At 44.8% G+C, this 19,282-nt stretch overlaps 1 protein-coding gene across 7 annotated transcripts in view; it reads left to right on the top strand.

Moving 5' to 3' along the window:
- Positions 1 to 4,212: 4,212 nt before the first annotated feature.
- The window catches only part of APH1B (aph-1B gamma-secretase subunit), a 45,387-nt gene continuing 30,317 nt past the window's right edge, over positions 4,213 to 19,282 (top strand). For 3 of the 7 annotated variants that reach the window (XM_051822338.3, XM_070054334.2, XM_089310525.1), the window contains exons 1-4: positions 4,223 to 4,466; positions 6,040 to 6,210; positions 15,423 to 15,493; positions 16,240 to 16,362. In XM_051822338.3, coding sequence (XP_051678298.2) covers positions 4,354 to 4,466; positions 6,040 to 6,210; positions 15,423 to 15,493; positions 16,240 to 16,362 — 478 coding nt within the window. In that variant the 5' untranslated portion in view covers positions 4,223 to 4,353. Of the gene's footprint in view, positions 4,467 to 6,039; positions 6,211 to 15,422; positions 15,494 to 16,239; positions 16,363 to 19,282 lie in introns of all 7 variants that reach the window. The other 4 variants (XM_089310527.1, XM_051822341.3, XM_089310526.1 and 1 more) reach the window with 2 other exon arrangements.

Below are 19,282 nucleotides of genomic sequence, written 5' to 3' on the forward strand. Positions count from 1 at the left end.
TCTTATTTCACCTGCCCAGACCGTCCTGCACTGCTCTCGGCCCCTCTGCAATGCCTTGCTTCCTTTCATCTTGAGGACTGCCAGTTGTCCTTCCATCCTACTTCCTCCCTACTTTCTGGCTTTGCTAAATCCCAAACTGAGACTGAAAGAATGAGTAGGGACTGTGGGACTGTCTTTAGCACAGCCTCACAAATTCAGATTGGGTATCCTCCTCCCTCCTTCCTGTATATTCTTGTTTTTTTTTTTTTTATTATTATTTATTTATTTATTTATTTGAAAGGCAGAGTTACAGAGAGGCAGAGGCAGAGAGAGAGGTCTTCTATTCAATGGTTCACTCCTCAGATGGCTGCAATGGCTGGAGCTGAGCCAATCCGAAGCCAGGAGCTTCTTCTGGGTCTCCCACGTGGGTGCAGGGGCCCAAGCACTTGGGCCATCTTCTACTGCTTTCCCAGGCCATAGCAGAGAGCTGGATTGGTCCTTTCTGTATATTCTTACAGCTACACTTGCCTGCCTACATTATCCATTAGACTGTAAGCCCCATATGTATTTCATTGCTTTATACCCAATGATTAGCATTTAGCCCAATACTTAGTAGATATTCAACATGTATTTGAATGAATGACTAAATGCTTGAGTATGTAAAAAAAAAATCTCTCAGTACCACTAGAACACAAAGCTCAAGTGCACTTGTTAGTATAGACACAATATGGAGGAATTCTCAGCAGTCTACAGGCACAGCCAGACTAGGTACCTGCCACCTCCCTCCCAGTCACCTCCTAGGAATTTAACTCCCAACAGCGCTTAGTATCTTGTGTTCTCTAGTTTCAGGAGGAAAACTCACAGTAAGCTCATAAAAACTTAAAGGGTCAATAACACACTAGGTAGCCTCAGATTCCTCATTTGTAAACAGGAATGCTGAAATCCATGTTAAAGTTTTTCAAACAGCAGTTGCATTATATAAATGTAAAATAGCATTATTATTCAAAAATTTCAAATGATAGCTTTTTCTAGTGGATTACTAGGAATGTGGTCAATGGCTATTAGTGATTTCATCATTTTCTAGACAGTTTTTTCTATTCCAACAAACATCAGTTAAAGATGTCTTCACACACACACACACACACACACACAAGCACAAAGATGTGGTCAAGGATAAGGGGACAGACTCATTACATTCTCATTGCTTTCCCATTTTTCAGCTGGACGTCGGGGAATAAAACTGACCTGAAACACAGTCAAGAAATCTTGAATGCAAAGTCCCCCCAACTTATAGTTCTGCATATTGAAGGACATTGTTATAATTTTATTTATTATTCATTTCCTTGCCTATTTCCTAAGGGTCTGAGGCAGCTTTAACCAAGACACATAGATCTTGGTTAAAAAAAAATAGGGTATAATCGAATCATTAAAATAGCATCAAGAGAATAAATGCTATTATGAAGTCAGAGCAGTAATCATAATTTATAAGAAAGCCCAGCAGCATAGCTGCTATAACTGAGTATGAAATGCTGCTCCGAGCTTCCTGGGAGTGAAGGTGAAGCCCGAGGAGGAGAAGCTGGCGCTCGGTCTGAGCACATGAATTTGTCAGGAGAAGCAAAACTGTTTTCTAGCTCTGAACCCAAAGAGTAAAGCGGGGACCTATTAGGAATGTCAATCAACGATAATGAAGCAGTTGCATAAAACATGCAGAAATGTTGTTTTTTAAAAATTACTTATTTTAGAGACTTAAAGACATGGAGAGAAAGACAAACCAGAAAACAAACAGCAACAAAAAATTCCCATCTGCTGTTTTGCGCCCAATTGTCTCTAATAGGCCTGGCGAGAGCTGGGAGTCAGGAACCCACTCCAGGTCTCCCCCAAAGGTGGCAGGACCCCAGCTGTGTGGCAGAAAGCTCCAATCAGGCGCCGGAGCCAGTGTCCAGCACAGACGCTCTGACATACAATGCGGGTGTCTTATTGGCTAGCCAATGCCTGCTCCCAATGTTTACTTTTTATTTGAGAGAGAGAGTGGCAGAGCTCTTTCATTTGCCAGTTCTGTCCCCAGATAGATGCCTACAATAGTTGGGACTGTGTCAGGGGCATAGCCTGGAATAACCCTATATGAATTACATACCTGTCATGATATTATCTGAAGGACCATTTTCACACGTGAATTGAAAAATATCTCCGGTCAGGTGCCAATTTTTGTGTACCAGTGTTTTTCTCTACAAAGTGGATTTCCAAGTACATTATCCATGATGGACATTAAAGAATGAGTAGAAACAGCTATCACTACATAGCACTTTCCTGTGCTAGGCACGCTCCGCAGAATAACCCACAGGTGTTTTATTTATTTATTTATTTGAAAGGCAAATGACTTCAACAGCCAGGTCGAGCCAGGCCAAATACAAGAGCCAGAAACTCCATTCTGATCTCCTGCAGGGGGTGCAGGAGCCCAAGTAGTTGGGCCATCACTTGCTGTCTTCCCATGCGCATTAGCAGGACTCTGGATCAGAAGTGTGGCAACTGGGACTTGAATCAGGTACTCCAAATGTGGGACACTGGCGTCTCCAGCAGTGGGTTAGTCCACTGCACCACATGTCAGCCCCAGAGTGGGGGTGATGGTGTTGTTATTACACACACTCCTTAGGGAGAAGAATGTGTCTTAGATGTGAATGATCAGGAATGCAACCTTCTCTCTCTCTCTTTTTTTTTTTTTAAGATTTATTTTATTTGAAAGGCTAAGTTAGAGAGAGAGGGAGAGACAGAGATCTTCCATCTGCTGGTTCCTCCCCAAATGACTGCAATCGCTGGGGCTGGAGCTGGCTCGGGCAGAAGCCAGGAGCTTCTGGGTCTCCTATGGCAGCTTCACCTGCTGTGTGCCACAACGCCGGCCCCGGTTTCAATTTTCAAACCTCTCAGAAATTGTAGAATATAAAATAGTAGATGTTGAAAGTCCCACTTTGAAAATGATTTCACTCATTGCACAGGTACATATTGAGCTCTTGCAGGCCTCCAGAATTTGCATTTTAATGGGGAGGACCGGAGCAGTGGTTACAGGGGTCAGAAGTCAGAGCAGGGAGGTGGCACTGTTGCTATAGGGTGGTTCAAGAATGCGGTCAAAACAAGTCTTTTGGAGGCTTAGGTGAAAAAATTAAGGCCAGCTGGCCAACACAGGCCAAAGAACAGTCTCCTCCACTCTTTCGTGTTACCCTCTCTGTGGTCCCGCTGGGGCCACTGCTCTCCCAGCCTGGGATTTTCACATGATGAGCATGAAGACCCTGCAGCTACACAAATAGAAAAACGTGCTTTAAAACAGACTTCTCTGGAGCCATTGTTCTGGCAAAGCAGGTTAGGCCGCCATCGGCGGGGCCAGCATCCGAAATGCCAGTGCCAGTTCAAGTCCCGGCTGTTCCACTTCAAATCCAGCTTCCTGCTAATGAACCTGGGCAGGCAGCTGCTGATGGCCCACGTGGTCGGGCCCCGCTTGGGCATGGCCCAGCCCCAACCCCAGCCACTGGGGTCATCTGGGGAGTGAACCAAAGGATGGAAGATCTCTCTCGGTCACTCTGCCTTTCAAATACATACATAAATAAATCTTTAAAAATATATACCTCTCTATTTAAAAAGCGCTTTCCTGCGCTGTTTTTCTTAAATTTATCCGGAATCTTCTGTCCCTGACATACGGAGCTAACAGGTAAGCTGGGTCTTTGCCTGGCTCTTCTCTGCCTCCAATCCGTTACCTACCGGTGGTGGCGCTAGAGAACTTGGTTCCGGCCCTGAATTCGACAGCTCGCCCCGCCCTGCTCCCCGAGACCTGCCCCTCGCACCCGCCCTATCCCACCCCCAGCTCTGACTGCGCCCTGCTCCACGCCCTGAGCCCCGGCGTCGCGTCCCCTCGCCCCGCTCCCAGCTCCGACTGCGCCCCGCCCTGAGCCTCGAGCCCCGCCCCTCGCACACGCCCTTCCCCGCCCCCGACTCTGACTGCGTCCCGCCCCGCGTCCCAGTCCCCGCCCCGCCTCGCTCCCCGCTCTGATTACGTCCAGTCTTGAGCCCGCCCGGCCCCGCCCCGCCCCGCCCCGCCCCGCCCCCAGCTCTGACTGCGCCCCGCCCCGCGGCCCGAGCCACGCCCCCCTCGCTCCCCGCTCTGATTACGTCCCGCCCTTCAGCCCGCCCTGCCCCGCTCCGCCCCCAGCGCGGACTTCGCCCCGCCCCGCGGCCCGAGCCACGCCCACGCGCCCGCCCAGCCCCGCCCCCAGCTGCGGCTGCGCCCCTCCCCGCTAACCTAGCCTCGCGCCGGTCTCCTCGCGCCCCGCGCCCGGCCCCGCGAGTTTCGCGTCTCCTCCGGGCCCAGCGCCGGCTTCTGCTGTCGCCATGACGGCGGCCGTGTTCTTCGGCTGCACCTTCATTGCCTTCGGGCCTGCGCTTGCCCTCTACATCTTCACCATCGCTTTCGATCCGTTACGCGTCATCTTCCTCATCGCCGGGTGAGGCGGTTGCGCCGGGAAACCGGGACGCCTGCCCCGCCCGGGCTGCCCGCGGCCCCGGGCGTCCCCGTCGAACGGCTCGGCCTTGCTGGGCTGGGGCAGACGGAGGGTTGGGCGGGGGAGACGGAGACCCCGCTCTCTCAGGGCCCCTCGCCCTTCTCCGAGCGAGAGCCGAGATCCCAGGGGCGGGCTCCGAGGAAGGCGCTCGTGTCCGTGGGTCCCGGAGACCCCTGGTGCCGGGCTCCTGAGGGCTTTGGCCTAGGGCCCACGGGGTGGGCTGCGGTCGGCGGTGTGGACACTAAGAGTGTAAGGGGAAAATGATGAATACAGCAGCGTGTGCGTCCTGGCCCCTGGTTTTCCTGATTCTCAGAGGCATCTGTGGCCCCCCGAAGCTGAGAGGCGGGGACAGTAATCCGCCCGCTCTGCCATAGCGTCACCCGGGCCCCGGGTGGGTTGAAACTGCCCCGCCAGCCCGGCTCAGCTGAATCCTAGCGTTCCTTTAAGCTCCCGGGCTGAGTGAGGTGAGGTGCAGAGCCACCTGTCGTGCGCCGCCTCCTGGGAGCTTAGTGAGCGCCCGGCTCTGCTGGCCAATGTGGTCATCATCCCGGCGCTCCCTGGGGACACAGGCGTCTCCCCTGGCACCAGGCTAGCCCGGCCAGCCCCCCATTTCTGGGCCCCGTCGGCTCTATCGACCGTATTGATCAGAAACAACAGATTTCGGCTGCAGCTTGCTGTAACTTACCGTCCATAGCGGGGTGGAAAACAGACCACAAGTTTTCAGTCTCAGGATTTTTTTTTTTTTCTGTTTTAATCAGTAACTGTTGATAGAGATTTTGTGTGTGTGTGTGGAAAAGAACACTTTGCGGATATCTGACCACCAAATCCATACTTGTTGGTAGATTTTTTTTTTTTAAAGATTTATTTATTTGAGAAGTAGAGTTACAGAAAGTTCTTCCATCCGCTGGTTCACTCCCCAGATGGCCACAACGGCCAGACGCCACCTATTAGAAGCCAAGAGCTTCTTCTGGGTCTCCCACTCGGGTGCAGGGGCCCAAGGAATTGGGCCTTCTTCCCATCTTCCGCTGCTTTCCCAGGCCAGCAGCAGGGAGCTGGATCGGAGGTAGAGCAGCCAGGACTTGAACCAGCGCCCATATGGGATGAGCACTGCAGGCGGCGGCTTCACCTGCTAAACCACAGGGCTGGCCCCTGGTAGATGATGAAGATAGGAAAACCGCAGAAGTCACAGGTTGTAGATGTTTCGAGTGAGCAAAGCATTGATTAGGAAGAGTAGCAGATAGGTTTACAGCCAGTCTGTCCCCGTGGGTGCACTTGAAGGAGCAGGGTCACTGAACACGAGTCGTGGCTGGGAAAGCATGCCTTCCTCTGGGACTAGGTGTTTGTCTCACCGGGGCAGATGTGCCCTTGATAAGGAACAGCTGATCAAGAGCACCACCTGATGAGGTCATCATGCTTTCTTTTAAAAAAAAGTGTTCATTCTCAAGCAGTTTTTTTCCCCTCAGTTTTAAATCATTATAAATCCTGTCCTTAAAGCTTATTTTTTCCTAATTTTCAGAGCTTTCTTCTGGCTAGTGTCTCTCCTGCTTTCGTCCCTGATTTGGGTCATAGCAAGACTCATTACTGACAGCAAAGAGGGACCCAAACAGAAATATCTGCTCATCTTCGGAGTGTTGCTCTCAGTCCTTATCCAAGAAACGTTCCGGTTTGCATATTATAGGCTTATCAAGTAAGTCAAATGCTCTGCCTTTCTCTCTCAGATTTGAACCATGATTTGAGAATTTGACATTAATGTCCTGTGTATTTGAGGGTCCATGCCTTCCTACATAGATCCAAGCCAAGCAATTGGTACATTTCCATCCTGAAAACTTATTTTTGACTTGTGGCCTTCTTTTCCTACTTTCCGTTTTTTTCTTTCTTCCCCTCTTCCCTCCTTCCTTACACCATCCTAGACACATCAGTGGTTACAAAGACAGTTTCTGGCTTCATGTAGCTTTATCATAGTGAGAGGAGACAGATTAATGGACAAGAAAATACATTGTGGGTGGGTGGGTGTTTGGCATAGCGGCTTAAGTCACTGCTTGGGATGCCACCTTGTATATTGGAGTAGCTAGTTAAAGTTCTGGCTACTCGGTTTTCATTGGAGCTTCCTGCAGCAAATGATGGCCTAATACAATGAGACCCAGATGGAGTTCCAGGCTGGCCCAGCTCTGGCTTTTGCAGGTATTTGGGAAGTAAACCTTCTGGTGTAAGGCCTCTTCCCTCTTTCAAATAAATAAACTTTAAAATATTGAAACAAGAAAATACAATATATCTTAGAAAACTAGAAGTGCCATGGAGGTAAATAAGCTAGGGAAATAGTCATTAAAAAAACAAAAATAATATAATTCAAGCTTGTATTTTTTTTTAACTTGAGAGGCAGAGAGAGAGATGGGCAGTGGGAGAGAGAGAGGAAAGAAAGAGAAATACAAATACAAACACAAACCCACCCACTGGTTCACTCCCCAGATGCCTGCAGTAACCATGAAGGAGTGAAGCTGGGAGCCAGGAAGATTACCCAGGTCTCCCATGGGGATGACAGGAGCCTATTACTTGAACCATCATTGCTGCCTCCCAGGATCTGTACTGGAAGGAGGCTGGAGTGAGGAGCCAGGGCCAGGAATCAGGCTTGGGTTCTTTGATAGAGGATGCAGGCCTCTTAGCTGCCCACTCCTCCACTCAGAATCTTCAGGTTCTTTTCTTTGCCATCACCTAATATGAGTAATTCTTAAAAGATATGTCTTCCATTATTTTGGTTGTATTAGGGGAAAATGGGTTCATTTTGTGATATTTCCTGTTATTTCAAATCAATAATGGAAAAACACGTTAAGAGAAAAGGCTTTGCACGAGTTCCCTTTTTGGGCCAGAAAGTAGGTCATCTGTAGGACCCATGAGGACCTCACGTGAAACCACTGATTTGAAACTATTTTCTTTCAGGCAGTCATAAGGTTGGCTTTGATTACATAAGACTTAGGGTGACAAATGTGTCATCTTTTTTATTTCTGCAAATGAAGTAATTCAAGCTCTCCATAAAGTTCATAGATACAACCAAGACAGAACCTCAACAATATCTCTTTATTTTATCTTTTTTTAAAGATTTATTTATTTTGAAAGACAAAGTTACAGAGAGAGGTAGAGACAGAGAGAGAGGTCTTCCATCTGCTGGTTCACTCCCCAGATGGCCTCAACGGCCGGAGCCATGCCCATCCGAAGCCAGGAGCTTCTTCTGGGTCTCCCACGTGGGTGCAGGGGCTCAAGGACTTGGGCCATCTTCTACTGCTTTCCCAGGCCATAGCAGAGAGCTGGATTGGAAGAGGAGCAGCTGGGACTAGAACCAGCACCCATATGGGATGCTGGCACTTCAGGCCAGGGCATTAACCTGCCGCGCCATAGCGCCGGCCCAATATATATATATATATATATATATATATATATATTTTTTTTTTTTTTTTTGACAGAGTGGACAGTGAGAGAGAGAGACAGAGAGAAAGGTCTTCCTTTGCTGTTGGTTCACCCTCCAATGGCCGCCACGGCCAGTGCACTGCAGCTGGTGCACTTCGCTGATCCGATGGCAGGAGCCAGTGCTTCTCCTGGTCTCCCATGGGGTGCAGGGCCCAAGCACCTGGGCCATCCTCCACTGCACTCCCTGGCCACAGCAGAGAGCTGGCCTGGAAGAGGGGCAACCGGGACAGAATCCGGCGCCCCGACCAGGACTAGAACCTGGTGTGCCGGCGCCGCTAGGCGGAAGATTAGCCTAGTGAGCCGTGGCACTGGCCCCAATATCTCTCTATTTAAATTTGTATTTACTTTATTTGAAAGGCCAAAAGACAGAAATCTTCCATCCTCTGGTTCACTCCTGCCAATGCTTTTATACCAGCTGAGGCCGGGCCAACCCGAAGTCAGGAGCCCAGGACTCAGTCCTGGGTCTCCCATGTGAACGATCTGATCCCAAGTACTTGAGCCTGCTGCATTCCAGAGTGAGCGTTAGCAGGAATCAGCAGAGCTGGAACTTGAACCCAGGCACCCTGGGATGGGATTAGGCATCTTAAGCAGTATCTAAACTGCTGTACCAAAAGCCCACCCCCTACAACATCCCTTTTAATGGGATTCTGTAGTTTGTTCTTGGCAATATGCTAGGCCTTCTGTATTTTTTATTTTTTGCTTTTAATAACAGATACTGAATTTCCTTTTCATAATGAAGCAATTTAAATTACAAATTCAAAACCAGGAAGCCGTTGCTTAGAAGTAAAATTCTTATCTTGGAAAAAGTCTTAAAATGAAATACCCAGTAGTCCCTGGAAATATTGAAGAGCAATAAATAGCAAAGGTGGCATTTAAATTTTCCTAGGGGGGCTGGCGCTGTGGTGCAGTGGGTTAGAGCCCCAGCCTGCAGCACCAGCATCCCATCTAGGCATTGCCGCTTCGAATCCTGGCTGCTCCTCTTCCAATCCAGTTCTCTGCTGTGGCCTGGGAAAGCCGTGGAAGATGGCTCAACTCCCTGGGCTCCTGCAACCACGTTGGAGCCCAGAGGAAGTTCCTGGCTTCAGATTGGCTCAGCTCTGGCCATTGTGGTCATTTGGGGAGTGAACCAGTGGAATTATTAAAAATAATTCTTTAAAAAATTTTTAAAAAAATTTCCTTAGGAATACAACATCCCTAATGGACATCTAGCTGTGGTTGAATGCTTCTGGCGTGTAGCAGTTAGTACCGTCCTACTGGAGTTTTAATTTTAGCTGTAGAATATCATCATCTTCCTGCTGACCTCTGTGCCCCTCACCAGGTGACCGAAACCTCTGCCACATGGTGACCGTTGTATCCCTTTTAAGGGTGGCGATGCCTGAGTACTTCACCTGGACTGCGAAAGATGTGGTGGCGGCTTCCCAGCCTTCCGCAGTCTTGTCTTTTGTTAGCAGATTTGAGCCTTTTGGTTAGTACTTTGTTTATACCTGTGCCCCAGACCCAACACAGGCTTCTGTGTGTTCTAGGTACTGCTTTGCCTGGGCTTTGCCCTCTCTCTGAGTTGGCTGAGCTGCATTGTGTTTTCCTGGCAGCAGTATCGCTGGCTCATGTTTTTGCATTTTCCTTGGACGGTTCTAATTTTGAAAAGAAGTTAATATCGTTTTTGTTCAAGGTTAATTTTATTTATTTGAAAGGCAGACAGGAGAGGGTGCAGGGAGGGAGGGAGGGGATATCATCCGTTGGTTCCATTCCCAGATGGCCCCAATGGCCATGCAAAAGTCAGCAGCCTGGAACTCCATCTGGGTCTCCCCCATGGGGTCCAAGCACTTGAGCCCTCCTCCACTTCTTTCCCAGGTGCACTAGCAGTTAGCTGGATCAGAGCAGAACAGCCAGGACTCAGTCGGGTGCTCTGACGTGGGATGCCGGCTTTGCAGGCAGCGGCTTAACTCGCTGTACCACAACACTGGCCCCAAAAGTTAATTTCTGATACAGAATTTCACAATTTAGAACAGGGGCTTAGTAACCGTCTTGGACTTACATGTACATTCAAAAACCTGACTTCCAAAAACCAGAGTTCCTTAATGGGCATCTGCTGTTCTTCTCTACCTTGTTTCTTCATGGTTTCCACCTGAAATGGCTGTCTCTTGGCACTAACCTGTAGTTTTAAAGGACCGTAACCTAAACATGGGGCAGGAAAGGAGTAGGGCCACAGGAGGAAGAAATTAAGGCTATCAGTCCACAGCCAGCATGCCAGGAAGTTCCGAGAAGCCCGTTTGGTCTCCTGGGGAAACCAGGCTTGCTTCTCTGAAAGGACCTTTGGCAATTTGTAAACAGATCGTAGGACAAAACAGAGTGACCAAGTGCCTTTGTTTGCATTTGGAAAATGGCTCTTGTACAAGCCTTCAGAATATTCTACAACATTTTAGTAGCAAATTTTAGAAATCCTGGATGTTACAGCTGTGTTAAACAAGTTTGAGAATTATAGTACTTTATTCATGGTGGATATTTATATAGATGCATTTAAATTGCTCTCTTAGGCTACACTACATTCAAATAAAGGGGCTTTGGCTTAATTAGTACTTCATCTCTACTGCCAAAGTAATTGTTTAAGTTTAAAGTACTGTCTCAATGCAATTTTTGCTACCTGAATTTGGTGCCAAGATTAAAATATGGGGGATTTGCAGTGATTTTTATAAATATGAAGAATCAAAACATCATTGCAGTCTAATTTATTTCATGGCCTTAAGAACAGTCACTCCTCTTGAATAAATGAATAATTTATCTGCTTATTTTTAAAAAGGTGCTTTACACTTTTTTTTTCAAGATTTATTTACTTATTTGACAGGCAGAGTTACAGACAGAAGGGGGAAAAGAGAGAGAGAGAGAGAGAAAGAGAGAGAGAGAGATCTTCCATCTTTTACTCTCTAAATGGCTGCAGTGGCCGGAGTTGGGCCGATCTGAAGCCAGGAGCCAGGAACTTCTGGGTCTGCCGCGTGGGTGCAGGGGCCCAAGGACTTGGGCCATCTTCTGTTGCTTTTCCAGGCCATTAGCAGGGAGCTGGCTAGGAAGTGGAGCAGTCGGGACGTGAACCAGCGCCTAGATGGGATGCCTGCACTACAGGTGGAGGCTTAACCTTCTACCTCACGGCCCTAAGCTTGAATGAATAATTTATAACTTTCAGTTTGGCAGAGCCTTGTACAAATGGTAGCATTTCCTATTCTAATTTTTAAAAATCAGGATGGTTAATGGATACAGAGGTGTACAGTTTGAGAGGAGGATTTTTTTTAAATTGTTTGAGAGGTAGAGTGACAGAGATCCTTTATCTTCTCATTCACTCCCAAATGCCCGCAGCAGCCAGGGCTGGGCCAGGAACTCGGAAGTCCATCTGGGTCTCATACCTCGGTGGCAGGGACCCAAACTCGAGTCGTCATCTGCTGCCCTCCAGGATGTGCGTTAGTAGCAAGCTGGATCCGAAGCAGAGGTTGGATTCAACTGCAGGCATTCTTTTTATTTATTTATTTTTTTTTTTATTTATTTATTTATTTATTTTAAGATTTACTTGTGAGGCAGAGTTAGAGAGGTCTTCCACTACTCGCTGGTTCACTCCCTAAATGTCTGCAGTGGCTGGAGCTGGGCTGATCCAAAGCCAGGTGCTAGGGGCTTCTTTCAGGTCTCCCACATGGGTGCAGGGACCTAAGCACTCGGCCATCTTCTACAGGTGCATTGGGAGGGAGCTGGATAGGAAGTGGAGCAGCAGGATTTAAACTGGCACCTGTATGGGATGCCGGCACCTCAGGTGGAAGCTTAACGTACTCGCCGGTGTCCAATCCGTGGCTTGATTAAGTACTGTGCCACAGTACTTGCCCTAAGGATGAATAACTTGATGCTTTGTAGCACAGTAAGGTAACCCTGGTTGAAAATGATTAGTCGAGTCTTTCAAAACAGCTAGTAGAGAGGATTTAAATTTTTAAAAAAATTTATTTGAGAAATGGCAAATTTGGTTTACTCCCCAAATGCCCACAAGGGCTAGGGATTGGCCAGGCCAAAGTGGGGAGCCAGGAACTCTGTCCGGGTCTCCCATATAGGTAACAGAAACCCAGTTACTGGAACCATCACCACTGCCTGCTAAGGTCTGCAGTAGCAGGAAGCTGGAGTCAGGAGCCAAAGCTGAGTATCAGACTCGGGCAACTCCCAGAGGGGACGTAAGTGTCTTAACCTGCAGACCAGATGCCTGCCCCAGTAGGGGAGATTTGAATGTTCTCCAAAGAAATGACAGATGTCTGAAGTGAAAGATAGGCTGATAACCTTGATCTTGTCATTACACATTGTATACATGTGTTAAAATGTCACATTGTACACTGTAAATATGTGCAAGTTACTCTATGTCAGTTAAAAAGATAGAAAAAAAATACAAGTTGTATTGCCTAAAATAGATACTACAGGTTTCTCTATTTGTACAAATAAATTCTTTTAAAAGATTTATTTGTCTGAAAGGCAAAGTTACACAGAGAGCTTCCATCTACTGGTTCACTCCCCAAATGCCTGCAGTGACCAGGGCTAGACCAGGCCAAAGTCGGGAGCCCAGAACTCCTTCCAGGTCTCCCATGGGTAGCAGGGGGCCAAACACTGGAGGCATCCCCCACGGCTTTCCCTGGCACATTGACAGGGGGCTATATTGGAGAGGTGGAGCAGCCAGGACTCGAACTGACACTCATAATGGGATGCCAGAGGTATTGCAGGCAGCAGCTTAATCTGCTGTGCCACAATGCCAGCCCCTGTACAAATACATTTGTAATTTAATTCAATTTTTTCTTATAATGCGCTCATAAATATTATATAATTTTTGGTAATTTTAGGAAAACTTCCATTTATAGAAAAATATTAAGAAAATCATTTTTAAGAGGCATGTTTATTTTTAAACATTTCTAAAATGGTGTATTTATTTTTATTTTATGTTTGCTACTCTCCCTTTCTTATACATGCCAGCCCCACATCTTCAAAAAAGAATGGAAGAAACATGAAAGATGGTGGGATTCACCAGTTGTTTTTCAAAGTTTATGTTTAAAAATTGCAGTTTTCTTTCTTTTTTTTTTTTTTTTTTTTTGTTCTTAGAGACACAATAACACATGCAAACAAAGACATTTCCACTTTAGTAAAACAGAAGTACACCCGGAAGCTGATCATGTTTTGTACTTTCTTACTTCCTAATTTAGCATTGGGAACTGTTAGTGCCAGAACCTTTCCTTCCACTAACTCCATTACATAAGATGAGGAAGTTTATTACACTGTTGAATTTATAAGTTTAATATACTTCATTATACCAAATATCATTACTGAACAATTAATATTAAACAAAATTCCTGTGAAATTCATTGATTCAACCATATAAGTGTTGATAGTTTTTTTGATGATTATTCTTACTATTCTATATGTCTCATAAGCTTTTTTAAAAGTTTTTTTAAAAGATTTAAAAAATTTTTTAAAGATTTATTTATTTACTTGAAGGAGTTACACAGAGCGAAGGAGAGGCAGAGAGAGAGGTCTTCCATCTGCTGGTTCACGCCCCAGTTGGCTGCAACGGCCCAAGCTGCGCCGATCCAAAGCCAGGAGTCAGGAGCCAGGAGCCTCTTCTGGGTCCCCCACATGAGTGTAGGGGCCCAAGGCCCCGGGCCATCATCTACTGCTTTCTCAGGTCATAGCAGAGAACTGGATCAGAAGTAGAGCAGCTGGGACTTGAACTGGTGCCCATATGGGATGCTGGCACTGCAGGCAGCAGTCTTACCTGCTATGCTGCAGCGCTGACCTCTAAAGACTTTATTTTATTTTTATTTGAAAGTCAGAGTTAAAGCAGAGGCAGAGGCCAAGAGAGAGGGTGGTTCACTCCTCAAATGGTGGTAACAGCTGGCACTGAGTTGATCTGAAGCCAGGAACTTCTTCCATGTCTCCCATGCAGGTGCAGGGTCCCAAGCACTTGGGCCTTCTTCTACTGCTTTCCCAGGCCACAGCAGAGAGCTGGATTGGAAGTAGGGCAGCTGGAACAGGAACTGGTGCCTTTACGGGATGCTGGCACTGCAGGTGGTGGCTTTACCTGCTACATCATAACACTGGTCCTGACTTACAAGCTTTAATTAGCCTTTAAAATCCCTATGACAGATAATTTTATTTAAGAAAATTGAATATTTAAGTTGATGACTGTTCCAAAGAAGAAAGCAGTCACTTAAATTTCTGGCTCATGTCCTGGCTATCAAACAACGCTTATAGAAGAGAACATGTGAATGGCACGTTGTCCCTTTTGAGTCTAGAGAAGCAAAGAATCCTCCTCATTATGCTTATTACTGGCTTAGTGGAATCTCACATTGCCTTAATTTAATCAGTGATGTGACTATTTGTGTGATGAGTAGGCCAACTGTAAAGAATATGTACACCTTGAAGTTTAGGTTAACACAATGCCCAGAAATAAGTATGTTCTGATTAATTTGTCCATTTTTAGAGTTATCTAACTTCTTTTTTCAGCACTTGCTGAAAAATAATTTTATAATGTTCAGATTCATTTATTACTTTATTAAATATACTCTCCGGGAAGTATAACTTGAGTATTCTTTGAGTCAACATCTCACATGGTTGCAGAGTTTTTTAGCCAGCAAGGGGTGGTAGTACTGAGGGTGGCGGCACATTTAGCCTTCCTGACACGTCTGCCTGGGGTGTGGCCAGTTTGTGAGTTGTTCGTGACAGCAGCTTGGATAAGATCACTGTGGAGATCATGCATTTCCTCATGAACAGTACTCTGTCCTTTCACTTCTCTCCCAAGGATAAGCGTTTTATTCTACAGGGTACATGGAAGTATCGGACTACTTTCTCTCCTGCAGCCTAATTAGAGATATAAAACAAATACATAAAATATTGTGGAATCATAAAAACATGATGTTCAGTACCCGTAAGAGAGCTCAGATCATCAATATTGTGGGATTCAAGAGTAAAGAGAGATTAGTGATTACCAACCATTGCAGGATGAGCACAACTGGGATCTGTAGCATGGAAGGTAGAAGGGAGGGTGGCAAAACAAGGCTAACCCTGGGGGAGTAGAGAACAAAAGCCAACAAAATGGATATGAAGATAAAGAGGAAAAATGCATAGTGATCGATCCACGGGCTATTGAAATAAGTATTTATTATTAAGAAAGTAATCAGTTTTGCTTTTTTTCTTAGTAAACTCAATTCTTGATGGCTTGCTTACTTCTATTTTTCTTTTATCGTGAAAGCCAGATAAAAGTTGGTTGGAACTTCTGGTTGGTTTTAATTGATTGAAAGTTTCTAGGGTTATGTTTCAATGGATTGTGTATTAAGAGCGTAACCTAACAAACTCTCAGTGTCTGGATTTGAAGTTGCCTGTGTTCTTTCCAGATAGGCCGATACAAATATAATTGCATGTGTGGTTTTGTTTTAGAAAAGCCAGTGAAGGTTTGAAGAGTATCAACCCAGATGACACAGTGCCCTCCATGCGACTGCTGGCCTATGGTAAGTTAAACTGCATGGTTTCATAACAAACTCAGAATTGGCATAAAAATCATTTTCATATTTTGAATGTTTATAGGCTTCAAACAATATTTTATTACTGCCTTAGTCTGTTGTTTACTTTCCCAGCTTTTCTGGTTCCTTCCGTAAAGGAAAGTGATTGCTACTGATCCTTATCTGCATTTCCTTAAATATCAACTGGAGCATACACGGTAGTGAACTACCAGTTTCCAAGTGATTAACTGTTCCTTTCTCTGGATAGCTACCATGGCTTTGGCTGTAACTGGGAGGACTCTTCATAGTGATGTAGTTGATACCTCTGTGTATTATTCTTTCAGAATTATGTGTAAAGATTGGGCCTAGATCCCTAAATTGAGTCACTCCAGTTTGGCTTAGGGGTCATCCCTTCTCATACACAGCTGCCCAACTCAGCTCCTGTTCCAAGCCATCAAGCTTTATTGACTCTGCTCTCATAAATAAAGGCAACTTCAGCATCATAGCCCCTTGCCTCACTTGTTTCTTTTGTGCCTTTCTCGATCTCTCTCATTTATTTCTCTGTTGTGTTCCATTATTCATTTCTTCTCCTACCCTTTCTCCCTGCACTCATCATTTAGCCAAGCATGCCTTTCCAGAGCCAGGTGTCTGCCGTTTCAACGGCAGCAGATGCGTAGTGCTTCCTAGTCTTTCGGGATCTGATTTGAAGAGAAATCCTAGCAGGAAAAGGGTTTAACAGTGTTTTTCTTCTTTAGTTTCTGGCTTGGGCTTTGGAATCATGAGTGGAGTATTTTCCTTTGTGAATACCCTGTCGGACTCCTTGGGGCCAGGCACAGTGGGCATTCATGGAGATTCTCCTCAGTTCTTCCTTAATTCAGGTATGTGTCTCATAGGTGTGAATATTCAGGTTTTTTTGTTAAATGATCACCTTTACTGGAGTTCAGTGACTTAGGAATACAAGTGAATAGAAATTTATGGTACATCTTTTACTGGAAAAATACTTTTAGCCACTGTGATGTAAAGAACCTAGGAAAATAAAAATGTTAGAGTGCTTTAGGATTTTAGAGTGGAATTTAGCTTGCCTAAAATTTACTTTTATTGGACTATACTAACAGTATTTCTGTATGGTTGAAATTTTAGAAGTGAATTTTTATAGGCCATATGCATTTTGGTTTTATGATTTTATACTTATCTTCAGTAGAAGCCCTAATCATTAATTTATCATTTTGGTGCCTTTTGAGGATAGGCAGTATAATTTAACCTTGAAATTGAAGGAGAAAAAGATAATAGATGAGTTGATGTTTTTATCCACAGATGTGATATAGAAGGACCAACTCACTTCAAATGGTTTTTTCATCCCCCAGCTAAAAATTGTCATGCTGCAGCAATCATAAATTTGAGTTGGTAACATGCACATAATTAACAAGATTTCTCCTATCCACAAGAAGATTCTTTAAAAATAGAGGGAGAACCCCATTATATATTTAGTTATCTCCATGACAATTATGCCACTGAAGTAGGTGATCCCATGTGCACATTGTTTCAATTACATCATTATTTATTTAACATCTATAATAAACCTCCTCGAGGAGCTTACCCTGTGTAGAGGAATCAGACCAAAAAAATGAATAAGTGTTCCTTTAATACAGTAGCAGAAAGGATAGGAGTGTGACCCATGAAAACATACTGCTGCAGTACAGAGATGTCCTGCATGTCACAGTGATCCCAGCCCGGTGACACAATTCTCAGGGGACCCTTTGTTCCCATTTCACTTCAGGCCTTGGCCTCTCCCGTCTGGGTCACTAACAGCATCTCCCAGCTGATCAGTCTCCTGTGCACACTGCACTTTCTGTGTGAAACTTCTTTTATCCTGCTACCTAACAAATCTTTCCCATTTCAAAACTATTTTGGCTTTCCAAGGTATGCAGGATAAATTTAAGACCCTTTCATTTATCTGGCTACAAGGAAAGTATGTCAGTGGTCATACTTAGTGTTGCCTCCAACATAGCGAATTATCTTTCTTTTAAATATTCCGTAATTATAATATTTCTGGCACATTTTTAAGCATACTGTACTGAGTGCTAGGTTTTAAAAGAGATGTAATATTAGTAAATCCACTACAGTCTAATAAAAATTAATAAAGCATAATCATGAGAGGTGTTGCCCCTTCGGCTTTCTGTTTTCTTATACAGTCTGTTTCACTGTTAAGCAATCTTTTTTTTATTTGAGTTTTGCCACGTTCTTTCACTAGATGGTGCTAATTCCCTTTACTGAGCTAGACTGTTTTCATATGATTTCTTAGGTTTGTTAGCACTTGGGAGATCATATTTGTAATTTCTGTGAATTTAAGGAAAAGTTCCATGTTCAGTATAACATATCTTGATATCATTAGCCAAGTTAGGATGGCAGAATAAACAAAGAATACTGGGTCACTGACTATTATATCTGTTTCAGTTAATTGTGTGTTAAGATATTTGTGGGTAAACAGATTTTACAGGCAGGCATAGTTTATAAATAATGTGTATGTATAAGTTAATTTTTAATATTTGTACTTGTATAGTAGGCTAGCATTAAATTTTAATAGAATTATTGCTCTTTCTTGGTAAAACTGTATAGAGATAAAAATGTGGAAATTGGAGTCCTAAGTTCAAGTCTTACCTTGGCTTATTAACTTAGTTGTTTGGGTAATTCATTTGGTTATTTAACCATTCATTCTTCAACTAATTATTTTTACTAAGTGGGTGTTATATCAAGCAGTAAAAATACATCCTAGTTAATGTCTGTACATTCTACTTATAGAAAGAGAATAAAGACAATGTACAAATTCTGTACATAGAAGGAGAATAAAGACAAACAACCAATTACAATGCAGTGTGATCAATCTACAAGGTGGGAGAGCCTTGAGAATACAAGGACAGGCTCCGAGTCCCTCATGGATGGTTCAGCACTTTGCCTGCGTGGCATTTACCTCTGTTGTGATGAACTGACTGATGTAGCTTGTTGAAAGTGAGGTGCTAAGCCACAGGGCAAGACTCCATCTTGTCTTGTTGGCTGCTGTATCCCTAGCACCTGGTGGAGTCCTTTGTTTCTAGATAGCACTCAATAAAAAATCTTCTGAAAAATGAAAGCTGGGCACAGCTGAAGGAGGAAGTGTGGTTTGAATAGAGATGTAATGAAAGGCTACGTAATAGCTAGGTGGGTTAAGGAAGGGGTTTGTCAGGGAAGAATGTCCCAGGTGGAGGGAGGAGTCCTCCCTGCTGGCTGGAGATAAAGGTTGGCCAGAGGGAGTGTGGTACTCCATCTAACCTTCAGTTTCTTGCTCTTTTCAGAAAGGGCAAAAATCATGCCTGTCATTTAGTAATTAAGCAAAATTTATTTAGGAAATATATATATTTAAGTGTTTTATAAACTCTAAAATGGACTAATAGGGGCTGGTGCTTTGGTGTATCTGATTAAACTACGGCCTTCAGTGCCAGCATCCCATATGGGTGCAGACTTGAGTCCTGGCTTCTCTACTTCTGATCCAGCTCCCTGCTAACGTGCCTAAGAAGGCAGAGGGAGATGGCTGAAGTCTCTGGGCCTGCCACCCACATAGGACATGTAAAAGAAGCTCCTTGCTCCTGGCTTCAGCCTGACCCAGCCCCAGTTGTTGTGGCCATTTGGGGAATGAACCAGTGGGTGGCTATCTGTCTTTCTGTTTCTCCTCTTTTTCTGTAACTTTACCTCTCAAATTTTTTAAAAATTTTGGATAAAAAATATAACACTCTAAACCATATTCTAGGATAATTGGTTTCATTC

This window comes from Oryctolagus cuniculus, chromosome 12 (genome assembly GCF_051225735.1).
Source record: "Oryctolagus cuniculus isolate XC-2025 breed Fujian yellow rabbit chromosome 12, ASM5122573v1, whole genome shotgun sequence".
Lineage (NCBI taxonomy): Eukaryota > Metazoa > Chordata > Mammalia > Lagomorpha > Leporidae > Oryctolagus > Oryctolagus cuniculus.